The 15,021-nt window shown below is 37.7% G+C and overlaps 1 protein-coding gene across 1 annotated transcript in view; it reads left to right on the top strand.

Annotated features, from left to right (window-relative positions):
• The first annotated feature begins 317 nt into the window (after window positions 1–317).
• trdn (triadin) overlaps window positions 318–15,021 on the top strand; it is a 16,930-nt gene continuing 2,226 nt past the window's right edge. The window contains exons 1-3 of the mRNA XM_062437798.1: window positions 318–617; window positions 6,156–6,357; window positions 9,258–9,299. Coding sequence (XP_062293782.1) covers window positions 6,171–6,357; window positions 9,258–9,299 — 229 coding nt within the window. The 5' untranslated portion in view covers window positions 318–617; window positions 6,156–6,170. The remainder of the gene's footprint in view (window positions 618–6,155; window positions 6,358–9,257; window positions 9,300–15,021) is intronic.

Raw genomic sequence — 15,021 nt, 5'->3', positions numbered from 1 at the left:
GATTAAAATAATAGGCCTTCCATTATTATAAAATGATTAATAACGTCTCCAAGACTTTTAAAACTGTGTCTCCTCATTTCCTTTCTCTTTCTCTTCTCCATCCCTTGTTGTCTTTCTTCTACACACTGCTTTTTCCTTTTCAGTACTTCCCTTCCAGTCCTCCCCTCCCTCCCTCCTTGACTCCCTGCCTCCCCTTCTTTATCTCTCTATTTTGGACCCTAAGAGGGGGCAGGGTGACTGAATGGGTGAACCTTCCTGTCTCACTCACTCCAGCCTTTAACCAGCTAGAAACCAAATCTCAGAAACTCTGACACAAGGATTTCTTGGACAAAAACTAAAATCAAAGAATCTTCACTGGATTTATTTCCAATTTCTGCTGTGGGTAAGGTTTTAGTGTATTTTTAGACCTGGTGCGATCCAGCTTAACACAATTGCTGCGCGCTTTTTGCTGCCAGATTTGAGTGTTGCCTCCATCGTCTTCTCTCACAATCAACTGGGGGGGCCGGAAAGGATTTAACGAAGGAGTTACACGCTTGTTTCTATGGTAACACTGCAGCTCACGAACCTTTGAAGGACTGAAGGTTATCAGTAGACACCCAGCAAACTCAAAGTCCAAGGTACTGTAAAAATCCATTTCACTCTGGCTGAACTTTATAATAATGATCTACTACTGATGTTCCTGGCTGCTGCAGGTCTATACACATACACAGTTACTGTGTCTCAGTGCCATTTAAAATGCTCATTAGAATTTAGCGACAGTCTGGGTATACAGCAAAACTTTATTAGAAACTGCAAATAGATGGCGTTTAGGGAAATTTAATTAACTATGTTTTGCCCAGATTAACTAAGGTATGTAAACGTCCATTGGTGCTAAAAGCTCCAGTGTGAGCTATGAGCTCATGTTACAGTAATATTTGATTATTTCCTGTCTCGGGTTTGATGTGAGCCACACTACACATCACAGAAGTCATCTTCATTTATGTCAAAATCTGAAATGTTCCCAACTTTCTTAGAGAGCATTTTAAACTGAGCGACACTTTAAATGCCTTTGATTATTTTTTTGCCCTTTTTTTCTGTTTACATGACTCCCCTTAAATAGAAACACATCAAGCGTAGTAAAATTGTTTTATCTCATCTAAAACTATGCAGATTAAATTGTTCTTTGGTGAGGCTAAAAGTTTATGTTTACTGAGAAAAAAATCTCAACCACCCAAGTATGAACTTTTTTAGTTTTGTTTGAAGTGGTAAAACTTGACAATCGTATTTTTTGTATAATTTATGACTAGAATGCCAGACTAGCCTGTTGCTGTATTGCTTCATGCAACAATAATACCGCACATCATTTTATTTTTAAATGATCAGTTACCATTTTTTCTTGCTCAAGAGGAATGATTTACATGTATGAGAGTGAAAATAAAAGTATGTGAAAGGAGTATGTATGTCTGTTAGAAGTGAATTCTTTGACTTTATTCTGTTAAAAGAAAACCAGTTGAGTTTGTGCTGCTGTGTTAAACATTTAGCGTGCTTCGTTTACTGTAAGATTTTGCTGTGACATAATGATATGACCGTTTTAAGCAGCAACATGTCTATTTATCATAAAGTTAGTGTGCTTCTAAGTGACTCACACGCTGGATCACATCTTTGTCACCTTTCATTTGCCCTCAAACGCTGGTTAGTGGCCTGCACCCACGTCCTGCTAATTCTGTTCATTCCTTTGGTGTGGAGGTGGCAGCAGCCGCAGTTGCTGTCTTTGTCTGTGTGAAGATCCGCTCAGCACTTCATGGTAACAACAGATGGGCACATATGTTGTAAGGGAAAAGTGTTTGCACACTGTGACTGACACCTTGACAGTAATATATAGAGCATGGGCTGTTTAAAAAGACTGTGCTGTAATTACTTGGTTCAGAGGAGAATGAAGTGGATGATTGCAGATCAGTGCAGCTTCTCTGTTCTGTCTACTGTCGAATATTTCGAGTCTGTGCTCCATCCCTCTGTCGTTGCAACGTCATTTTACCTGCTGTGGATCAATACACTGGCCTGAACAGCCATTGCCACGGCTTCACAAGATCAATGGTCAGCTTTTATATCACACACACAAATGCAAGCCCTCTAAGTTCTACCTCTGAACTGACAGGCATGCCAGCTGTTGTTCACTAGATCAATGGTTAGCCTTCTTGAATCAGATGCACACAGAAATTCACATTCACAGTATGTGTGTGTGTGTGTGTGTGTGTGTGTGTGTGTGTGTGTGTGTGTGTGTGTGTGTGTGTGTGTGTGTGTGTGTGTGTGTGTGTGTGTGTGTGTGTGTGTGTATGTGCGTTGGAGTGTGAGGGGTGGGGTAGTAGAATTATGTCAAATTGATTTTGCAGTTTGTTATCTGAATGTAGAAATAGAAAGGTCAGCGTGAGACCAGCTACTGAATCAAAACACATCAATTCTTCACATTATTCAACCATTCTGGATGACATAAATGTAGTAAGATAGATAGATAGATAGACAGACAGATAGATAGATAGATAGATAGATAGATAGATAGATAGATAGATAGATAGATAGACAGACAGACAGACAGACAGACAGACAGACAGACAGACAGACAGACAGACAGACAGACAGACAGACAGACAGACAGACAGACAGACAGACAGACAGACAGACAGACAGACAGACAGACAGACAGACATGATTTACAGTAAAAAATACTTATTCTTATTATTCTTATATTTATTTTGTACTGACCTATGATGCAGCCCCTCCATTCACCCTCTGTCTCTTTAAGGCCCCCCTCCCAAGAAGCCCATTCTGTAGTGACTGGCTGCCCCTTAGCAGACTTCCAGTAGCTAAGTTAAGTTAAATTAAGTAAACTTCTCAAATACATCTGTGCATGTTCGAGCCGAAACATGATCTTAAATATGAACGTGAACAGTGAATCCATTAAAAAACGTTATAACAGTATATAAATGACTGAAATTCACAAAAAGCGTAATATGTCTTCTTCAAATTTTGACAGAAATGAACAGAGGACAGGTCAGATGCATCGATTCCTGAATATCAGCTGCTTCATTATCATTGAACATCATTAACACCCTGAAGAAGGCAGGAAGATGCCAAAACATCTAATGCAGTTGAGGATGCATACTTTTGTGTTTTAATGCACAAGCTACATTAAAGGCTATAATATGGCCAATTTATTATACTGTATCTCATTCTAATAAGGACATGGGGGACAGCAGGGGACATTTTCGCCAACCTACATCCTTTTAATTGACAGTTAAGATGAGAACCAAAATGAGAGGCCAAACCCCCACCTGATTCTGTCAACGAGACTGTCATAATGAACGGTGCTAAATGCTTCAGCTGGTGTGGCCCGGAGCACACAGGGCTCATGTGGATCTGCATTCTTCAGGGCCTCATTAATAACCTTGAGAAGGGCATGTTTCTTTCAAATGAGTCAGCCCTGTTTTAATTCAAATCTCCACAACAGTGTAACTATCACTTTGCATTTGCGGATAAGCTGTGTGAGAGGCGGGCAGGGAAACAGGAGGAAAAACAAATCATCTCAGGCGTTCACTGCAGCACATCACATAATGAACACAAATAACTCCACACAGGCACACAATCATGCTACGGCACAGGGCCCCTACCGCCAACCGATGATGAAAACTTTCTTTAGAGAAGTAATTTGTCTCGTCGAACAGATTTTTCAAAGTGAGATGGAATTTAATCTCCTCATCACCTCGGGTAATCTCTGTCTGTCTTCCTCTCTCTCTCTCTCTCTCTCGATGCTCTCTCCCACTCCTTCCCCTCCCACTCATCTCTCTTCCTCATATCTGCCATTCTCATCCTCACAAAAGGAAACATGCTCAAGTGATTCACCCAAGTCCATGTGAACAAACAGCTGTTGTGCACATTAATCACAAGAACTGCCTGGTATCATAAATGCAAGAATTTGATACGGGATACACAAAATATGGACTATGTCAGCACTAGCACACTGTCAGTGCTATAATATCATAAGCTGTATTTTGAACTTTAGTAGTTTCAGTTATGATAATGAGTTTATTTTCATGCTGATTTTCTCCAGAAATCTCCAATGTCAGCCAAAATCTGTAAAGTATTACTTTGAAACTAAGAACAAACTCCAAGCTTGACTTCTCTTTACAATCATATTTTTTTTAAACCAGAAACTGCTCCGCTGCTGTTTAATTCCTCTAGATATTTATAGATATTGACACTTTGAACGGTGAGATTAGCTGTTCTAGAGACCAAGGTTGGATTGCATCGACTGCCTTGATTGAAATGTTTTCAGAAGTTTCACTCTTAATCAATTGTTATGAACTCCCTCAGATTCAGTCAGCAGCTGGTGGAAGTGATTCAGAAAAAGTGACTTTAACCAGTTCTTTTTTTTTAATAGATTCAGGGCTTTTCAGAAAACATTCAGGCTGCAGCCCCAGAAACCGCCCCTTAGCTCTGCCCCTAGAGACTTGAGAAAAATCTTCTGTTTCAACAAAACCGGTCTACAGTATTTTATTGTTGTCAACACAGTTAACTCTTACATACCATTCAGGTAAGTAAGGATTGACCCATTTGTACATTTGAGAGCAGTAAAAACATGTGAAACACCACAACATTCTTTGAACCTGAAACTGTATGGCTTTTCTTAATGTGACCCAGAATATACATTATACTTTTGTATGATTGTGCATCTGATAGACAGTTTTGTACACAGAGAGTGTTTCTGGATACATTTTACAACAAACAAAACAACAACAAAATAAAAATCACCCTTCAAAAATGTTGTAGCATTCTTCATTAACATGAAATGAGGAAATGGCTGTTATACTGTAGTGGATTCAGAAACTATTCAGGCCCTTTCACCCTTTTGTACACTTTATTGTGTTGTAGATTCCATTTTAAATGGATCTGCAAGTTTGATCAAAAACATGTTTTTAGAAGCTTTTTTGAAAATGTGTCAAACATTTGGAGCACCATAGAAATGGTCTGAATAGTTTTGTAAATGAGATATTTCAGTTTTTGATACATTTGCAAAAAAAATCTAAAAGAAGATGTTTTCACTTTGCCATTATGGGTTATTGAGTGCAGATTGATAGACAAAAAGGCAGTTTTATCACTTTAAAATGAAATGTACAGCACAGTAAAGTGTACAAAAAGTAAAGGGGTCTGAATATGTGAGTGTGAATTATTTTTCTCCATAAACAAAATACAGGAACCCACTGTCACTGCTCTCTGGAAGCTTCATTGAGGATGAATGAAAGACAGATTTGTGGTTCAGAAGTTTGGTATAGAGACTAATTATGATGGGATACTGAGGACAGTCATATTCTGTCTTCTGTGGCTCTGAAGGCGCTTTGTCAAGTCTCAGAAAATAACATGACATCTGTTATCTCAGTCTGCGCTTGCCTTGTTTGCAACTGCTTTTAGAGTTAATGTCTCACACTGCACTGTAATGTTTTATTCTCTTGTTTTATCTGGCTAATTCTATTTAGCTTAATTTTACTTCCAATTTATCACTTTTTAATTGTATTTAAATGTCTTTTTATGTTGCCATGTGTTGCTCTTATATTCTGGCTTCATGCCTTTTATGTTTTATGTAAAGCACTTTGAATTGCCTTGTTGTTGAAATGTGCTACATAAATAAACTTGCCTTAAAGACTTATTTATAACATAAAGCATAATGAAATGGGGACGTGAAATTTAATTAAAGTGGGCATTTACCAGGCAGGGAGTGTGTCTAACGCAAAGTTGTTGCACTATGGGAAATGTAGGATCCCTGATTTTTCCCGAAATATTATTTTCTTTTAATCTTTTTCTCATCAGTCTAGATGTTATACTGTAGATGTGAAGTACAGTAGTACATTTCTGGGATGCTCCTTTAAACATTCTGACCAAAACAACAGGTTAACAAAGTGATCAGCCTGTCCTCACAAGAAAAATGATAGTATAGTTCGAAAATTCAGCACGTAAAACGAACTATAGTTACATTTGAGTGAAAGACGCCATACAGTGGGTGTAGTAAGTGTGATCTAGGGTAGTGATGTTCAGATGATGTCAAAATAAAATGACAAATGTATATATTAGGAGGGTTGGTTGGATGATAAAAAAAACTCAACCCTCTATCTCTTTCCTCAATACAGCAGCTCTTTTCACCAATGAGCAGCCAGACCAGTGACGGGGGGGCGGCCCCTCCATCTCGGCCCAATCAGAAGACATTTTTGGATGATGTCATTTTGACCTTTACTTCACCAATGGCCTGGCTGCTGGTTGTGGCTCTGATCATCACATGGTCAGCCGTGGCCATTGTTCTCTTTGATCTGCTTGACTATAAGACTCTGGCAGGTAATCATTGTTCATTTTTCACCATTTTAATCTTATAATTGATTGATTATTTTATATTAAGTAAAACTGCATTATCATTTGTAATTTGAAAATGATAATAATTCCATCATAATGTGATTGTAATGTTTTTCAACACCTTGTGGCACCTTCCTTCCACTCATGCATTACCCATTTTTTACATTTTTGTCACACATCCATATTTCATCCGAGCATTTTTGAAGCAGACTTCAAAAGTGGACGTGCTCTCATCAAGGTCATCATTTTCAACACTGTCCATGTGTCAAGTGTGGGGACTCACACATTCTCATTTTTTTCCTTTCAGCACATGTTGATAGCACCTATGGTATTGTAAGCAGCATAGTGCCTCAATACCTGTGGCACTTGTACGCTGTTTAAATTAACACAATGTGTGTTTCCCTTCACTTGACAGATGTACTGAAGATGACACACTGGTTTTGGCAGCAAATTATTCATTCTGTCACAACAACATGTTCACATAGGTTCTAACAGTCCACCATCTGATGGTTTATGTACCAGTGTAGTAATACAGCTGTGTACATCCACTCCTCCTCATTTTCACTTAAATGTCTCACTCATACACTCATAGAATGAGAATTGATTGAAAGGGCATTCCTGGTGTTAACATGCATACTAATAAGACAGTCAGAGGGGAATAATCAATCTCCAAAACACCTGTTAAACTAAAGTAATAGTATTACTGCAATACACAGACTATAATACAATTCTACATGTTCCCAGTTTCGACACCACAGACACTGAGAGCAGTTGTGTTTCTTCATATATTTTTAATCCAATTATCTCCAGCTCATGACTTAATTGTCTTGAGTGATCAAATTTCATTCCATGTGATCACATTTTAATTACTTCATTGTCATAAGATAACAGAAAATGAATTTTCCTGAGATCGCAACTATGCTACTGACTGATTAAAGTAAAGTCAAGATCTCTTCTTCAAACATTTTCACTTTCTTCTCACTGGCACCATGATCAAGTCTCTACGAACCCATTAATTTATATCTTGAGATAATAAGAAACTGTACCACACTGAGCTTATTATTTTTGTTAACGCATCAGGGTTGATTTCTATCCCAGAAATCAAACGACTGAACAAGAATACAGCTGTATTAACCGCATTATGCTCCAGTTATTATTTACTTTAATTACCCAGGCCTCAAGAGGTTTAGTGAGATTTAATGCATTTTAATGTATTGCTTTCGAGATAGAGTCATCAACATATTAGCGCACATGTTAACATGCCCATGGAGCTATAGAACCACAGAATTATTGTTGATGTGAAAATCAACATTTTTTACAGTTTATCTTGGGAGAAGTTGTGTGAAAGGATCATGGGTTGCATTTTCACTTAAGCTTCAAGTTTTTCCACTGCTACTGTGCATCTTTTGATACAATGCCAATTAACAATTACCTTTCACTATTCCTAACTGTTAGTTTTAAGTTACAGGTATGTAATCTCCAACTGATTTAAGAAGTTTCTTAGAAAATACAATTATTTGGCTTTCATAGAAAAATAGAAAACTGCCTTTAATTGGTATACATTGAAGTCATTCATGTCTGTAAATTGCCAGTGTGACAAAGTCGTTTTGTTCAACTAATCAAAAATGTGTAATTTGTCTACAGACCTACAGCCGTTAACGTGATGATTTATTTTACCCTGATGTCTTCTTTCATACTAATACAAGAAGGTAGTGGTTCATTTTTACAAAAAGGGTGGTGCAATTCAGTAAAAAATTATGAGAATGTGGGATAAAATGGTTAATTTGAAATGAATAAATAAATAGTAAATCACTTGAGTTCATAGTTAAAAATAGTTAATTAAGTTTAGGTGTAGTGGTATACCCACTTATTATATTTGGGTTCATAGTTGTTAATTTTGGTAAAACTTTTATTTTACGGGTCCCTTACTAACTAATTTCCAGGATCACTTTTCAGTATTTTTCTTCATTCTTCGGGTTTATTTCTTTGATAAGATAATGTAATTTGGTGATATATGGGAGATGTCTTTCATTCATCATAAAGTTTTTAAGAAACAATCTAATATGCCAATATGTTATCTGACTCACAAAACTACAAAATGAAAAGATTTTTATATGTCTGTTAAATAATTGCTTAAGGTGCAGTGTGTCGGATTTAGTGGCATCTACCAGTGAGGTTGCAAATTGCAACAAAACCCGCTCTCTATGTCCATATAAATGGCTCATTCTTAGGTAACGAAAAAGGGAAACAGGGAGAGAAAGAGGGGGATGACCTGCAGCATGCCAGATTCGAACCAGGGACATTGCTATTATGTGGCATGCACTGTAATCACTCGGCTACCAAGGTGCTCCAAGGACCTGTAAAATAAAGCATTACCGCAGTCAACATGGAGAAGAATATCAATACAGTTATTTTCCTATATTTGTGTGCTCACAAGTGCTCTATTTAGAAAACCGCTTGGAAATTATAGTAAAATAATTGACAAGTACAGGTAAAATAAATTAAAGTCTTACTCTATATATATATGTAAACATGAGGGTTAAGCATTGGTATGCACTGTAGTCATTTAAATTGCTAACACACAAAGGTCAAACTGCCACCAATCTTCCAACCACACAACAGGAAATCAATCACTTTGATTTTGTCATGAAGTGTGTTCCAGAGCGCAGTTAATGTACTGTAATAATTACTTTTCTATCAATTCTCATCATATCTGCTCCTTATCACTCCCACCACAACTACTACCACAAGTCGCCATGTATCTGGACTATCCTACAGTGTAAGGATAGTCCTGTCTCACACACCCACACAATCATCTTTAACTCCTCTCCTCCTTCCTTCACCTCCATCCTTGTGCTGTCAATCACCTGCCATCCCATCGAAAGAGTACACATCATACTGTGACGACCCCATGTGTTTATCTGCTGGTAAAAAAAACAACAACATCAACAAAATCACTAACAGTTTGACTGCCTTGCATGCTTGTACTAAAGAGTTTCCTGTGACAGACAAGAGAAAATTAAGATATACATAATTCCTGTTCAGTAGTTCAGTATCTCAAAACACATGACTAGTGCTGCACTGATCAGGCCATCAATGATTAAGAAATGCACAGTTCTTTAAATGTTTCAAACCACACAAAGCAGAGCAGCGGCCTTAAAGGATCATTTGACCCAAATTATTCAAGGAAAATGTGCGGTTGTGAGGTTTTCAGATATTCACTACTGAACCCCAGCAGCAACTACCACAGCTTTAGGCTGAATAATGTGGAAGTACCTGAAAGTGTAATACCACCGACGGCGACTAAATGTTAGATCCAAAAAAATCCCTGGTTCCAATTGACTCCCATTCTAAAAACTTCTCTCTAGAAATACTTAGTCAGTGTTTTTTCATTAACTCTTTATGGCCTAAAGGGCTCAATTTGGTGGTTAGTTTGGAAATGATTGCTCCATTAATACTCATAATAGACTTCAATGGTTGACAGCTGTGATGGACTTTTCTGGCTTTTCAGAGCTTCTCTTTAAAGAATAAAGAGTGCTTTTTCTCCAAACAACCTACTGTGTTTGTGGTTAAACTAACAAGACTTTCATTATATGCTGTCCGACACCCACTCACTGTGGATAATTTTCAGTCTTTTGTACCTTGAGTAGAAAAAAGTTCCCGAACTATCCTAAGTAAACTGGTCATACTGTTCAGTATATTTGTGAGATGATTTAAGCACCCCTTTTATCCCCAATTGGTTGGCTCGATATAAAAACAAGACTGTATTTATGGATTTCACTAAAGGAAAGTGAGAAAATGATTCAGATGTTGCTGCTGAAAAAGTCTATAAAATGAGTCATTCATTTTATATTTCAATTATACTACTTACTTTAGTTTAGTATGGTCTGCAAACAGTCTGTGTTTATTCAGCCACTCAGCTACAAACCAGTGACAAATTAAAGGAAAATCAGCACAGAACATCTGGCTTCAGTGCTACTTGTCATTTGGTGTTTTGATGGAGAGCTCAGTTCAAAATCTAACAGGTGTTAAAACGGGTTGATGTTTGGTGACTGTGAAGACCGTAGCATAAGATTCACATCATTTTCATACCCATTAAGTCACTCATTCTTGTCACGCAAAGTACGGAAGCATCTGCATTTGTCATGGTTCAACATTCAGGGTTTTTCCTTTAACTTGTCACCCATCTGTCTAGTCTGTCAACTCAACTCAACAGCACATGTGCTGGTCTTACTAGTGTAGAATTGCATGTGTGTCTGTGTTTGTGTCTGGATCCTAAAACAGTCCACAATGACAAAGCAGAAATGTGAAACTAAAATATACGTACAGCGGCACAGCCTCTTTGTGCCTTCATGACAACAGTCATTCTGTAAGCACGTTGGGATTGTTTACATCATTTGTCCAATTTTGAACATTTTTATTATGATTGCTGACATTGATAAATATGTTCAAGTTGATGTGGCAAATATGATGAAAACCTAAACAGAGAAAGTGGAATACAGGGTCCTTGAATGAGATTTATTCACATGTACTTTAAGCAAAGTTATAAATAAAAGTATAAAAACTTTTTCTGTAAGTGAAGGAAACATTTTTCCCAATGTGATAGTCCTGAGCTGAGTAGGAAGTGCACATGAAAAGCGAGTGTCTTCCTGTTCAATGTAGTTATCTTCCATTTTCTGAGGCAAATATTTGCAAACTGACAATGACAAAATGCTGGGCTGCATTTTTAATCACATGGCTTTTCTCCCACCATGACATTTCAATAAAGGCCAGTGTGTGTAAATGAAACAGCAAGGAGACATTTTTGGACAATAAAGAAGAAATACAATTCCCCCTGTCGCAACAGAGCTAGATAGAGAAGTTTGTGTGTGTGTGTGTGTGTGTGTGTGTGTGTGTGTGTGTGTGTGTGTGTGTGTGTGTGTGTGTGTGTGTGTGTGTGTGTGTGTGTGTGTGTGTGTGTGTGTGTGTGTGTGTGTGTGAAAGAGAACAGTCAGAGAAAGTACAAAGGGATACAGATATATGGGGAGACAGAAGCGCACACATTCTCAAAGACATACTGTATAGAAAATAAAGTAATTCAGAAGCGATAAAGACAGAGAGTGTAGAAAACAGCAGGAAGGACAGGAGATGTCAGAGAAAGGGAGAAGGTGGAGAAGAGACAAAGAAGCAGCGCTGCAAACAGTAAGAGTTTAATCAGTCACTTCATCAAACCCTTGTTCTTTCAGTCTCTGACAGCGAGGCAGAGGCATAAATGAAGTAATTCTTACAGTAATGTATGTGATTATTACCATTTTATTAAGACAGATGGAGACATTACTAGGGGACCATGCAGGGTTTACTTTGGTTCAGATGGAAGGGAGGGAGAGAGAGAAAGAAAGGAAGAAAGATAACAATGTTTCATATCATTTAGCTTCTGTTATTCAAGAGGGATGTCTCTCTTCCAGCTACTTTATGGTCTTTCTTCTAAGAAAAGTGTCTTGGCTTTCCTTTTTTGTATTTCTACTGAACAAGTTGTATTTTTCATTTCCTTTCTTTGTATTTTATCATTTTGATGTGACTGCTAAACTACACACAAAAACTAAACACAAAAAAACAAAGGAAAAAAAGAACACACAAAAAAAACAAAGGCAAGAGGGTAGCAGAGAAGAGACACAGGTCATGAACATTAAAGTAAGACTGAGACAGAAAAGTGATTTAAAGAAAGGTGAGAGAAGAAAAGAGACATGGCGTGAATGAAGAAAGAAAGACAGATAGAAAGGTGAAGTGGAGGAGAGACCGAATTAATAAGTCACAGCAATAAAAGGATGGCAGGGAGTTAGAGAAAGGGAAATGCTAGTCTTCTATTCTTGGTGTCCCTGGCACTGTGTCTGGACGTGCCAATCAAAGAAATGTCAGCGCATTAATCAGTTGTTTGTAAGGATCCATTATACGACTCCTCCACACTGGGCAACAAACAAGCAGAAAGCTTCTTCCACCTGAGAGAGGGAAAATTAAAAAGATCCAGAGAGGAATTCTAAACAGTGCATTTAGCACTTTAGAGCCCACAGTTATCATATTAATAGAGTAGCTATTCACATGTCTCTCTGAGAGACAAATACTAAACACCTGCACTGCAGCAGTGGCTATACGATCACAGTTTGTTTTAACACTTCTAGCAGCCTGAAAGAAAGAATCATTAGTTTCACGGCCAGAGAAACTTACACCACAGTGAAATTATTATCTCACTTGTTATAGATACAGAGGGGCAGCTAAACATCTGGGCAGCACAGCCCAACAGCTGTAGGTTATAATGTGTGCACAGTGTATCAACTAAATACTAAATTAAAACACTTCTGCAAAGTTCAAATCAACATGAAAGTGACAGAGCAGCAATTAGTTTCTACTAAATTGTTCGAGACGTGACACATCCAGACTTTAAAGCGAAAGAGAAATAGCTTCTTGTGCAAATTACCTGTGGATAGCACAGAGGGGTCAATGTACAAATGTTAAACTGAAAATAATGAAAATATCTTTTGGTTTGCTTTAAAGTCCAACTAAATTACCTTTTTTGTCTACTACAGTACAGTATACTGTATCTGCTCTACAAATCAATTATGTTCTCCCTTAAGAAAAAAGTCAAAAAGGGAGAAATTTAGATTTTAAGTTCTTTTATTTCATGATTACCCCCTAGTTTTACATCATCCATCAAATACTTTCATAGCTGGACGCCTTATTTCAATACAGCAAATCAAAACTTGAATGAGGCATTCGATCATAGCCTGAGGGAGCAGACTGTCACACTGACCCTGATAGCATCCTGTGACACAAGAGCCACAGACTCGGAACAACAACCCACATTAGCTTCCCTGCTTAAGTCTCATTCTTATCTAACTTACAAACATGAACACACGTCTCGCCCTGCACCTTATAGCTTGCTGAATGAGCCATAAAAGAAAAACACATTGACACATTGACATTATCTATGACTGCAAATATGGACAGTTAAATGTGATTTCAGTTGGACTGAAGCCCCCTGTGCATCATTTGTTGGACTTTTGCCTGTCTCGCCCTTTGCATTAGGTAATCCACACTGACAATGAACATTTAGCTTAAATCACAAAGCTGTGGACTCATGGTCTTGTTTGTAAATGTGTTGGACTCATTATTTTGACAGGCACAACATACTGGGACAATGTCAATGGCGGAAAAACTGGTAAAATATGACAGGGATGTTTAAATTCTGCTGAAAAGTTGCTTGTGTTGCTGCTGCATCCTATTCATTCAGCATGTCTTGCATCAAGCATCAAGATAAGTCCTAACATTTTCTGTATGATGAACATCTCTGTGTGATGTTTTCTTTTTTCTTTTTCATTTCATTATGTCATAGAGGAAAGCAGGGTGCGATTTGTGAAAAAATCAGTCGGGGCATGTTTTTGAAATGTCTTTATTCCTGAAAATAAATCAGAACCACAGTGGGCCTGCAAGGAAATAACCTGTTAGGCTATTTCTTGCAGCTGTTGCATAATAACTTAAACAAAGCAATTTTGAAACTTGAACTTAGCCACTGCATTTTCAGGAATATTTTAATGCATTAAAAGAAATCATCAAGTAGCCTGATATTTTCACTCTCAGCAATGTGATGTCAAGTTCACATCCTGTCCTTTACTTATCTGGACACACATGAGATGTGCTCATATACAACAAAACCGAAGGTTAAATGCTAACATACCAGAAATAAATCCCTCAACGCTCCTTTCAGTATTGTGGATAGCACCACTTGGCCAGACGTACCAATACACTTACACAAAACACTTTTACACAAAATAAAAAACGCTAAATACCTCTTCATGTTTTACATAAGTACCTTCATTATGGTTATTTGAAGCAATCAAATGTTGAAATTACTTATCTTCTTTAATTTATGTTTTTATATAAAAATCTAAAGTGTTAGGACATTTTGTTTGAGATGGAGTAATCAATCCAGTGTTTGGTTATTCTTTATTTTTTCTTTTGCATATCATTGTTAGGTGGTTACTGTTAAATAGTATCAAGTCAAGCCATTGGGATGATTCAGTAAATTATTCCACAATGCAAATGTTCAGAAAGTGTCCTCACCCCAGCACAACATACTGTCATAATAAAAACAAATAGGCTGCAATATATATCTATGTGTCAGACTAAGAAAACAGTCTGCTTTGATGACAGACTTCTGACACCTCCTGTGGAGGGGTCATCCACAGCATGTCACCCTTTTTTTAATCACATCCCTGCAAATTTCCGAGCAGGGAAGGAGGCAACCCCTGGCCCTTTTACTGCGTCATCACATAGCCAAGATGCTGTGTCATCTCTGTTGTCACATGAGCGCAGACAGTAAAAGTCCATTTCTAATTTTATTGTTGTTTGCACTAATGAGTGTTCTCATGTTGCAGTGCTTTACTTAGGTTTTTTTCTTTTAAAAGCCTATTTTTATTTTTAGATCTATGAGTAAAGCAGCATAAATTACTATGAGGGGGATACATTTTAGTCCCCTCATAACTCAGCAGAGGCAGGGATATATAGACCAGAGGGGGGAAATTCCCACCATGCCCCCCAGCAAATCGCACCCTGGAGGCAAGCAATAAATCTAATCCTGTATGTGACTTTGAGTGATTGGAAATATAAAATATGCAC

This window comes from Scomber scombrus, chromosome 17 (genome assembly GCF_963691925.1).
Source record: "Scomber scombrus chromosome 17, fScoSco1.1, whole genome shotgun sequence".
NCBI classification, from domain to species: Eukaryota; Metazoa; Chordata; class Actinopteri; order Scombriformes; family Scombridae; genus Scomber; species Scomber scombrus.
This window is presented reverse-complemented; position numbering and strand designations above follow the sequence as displayed.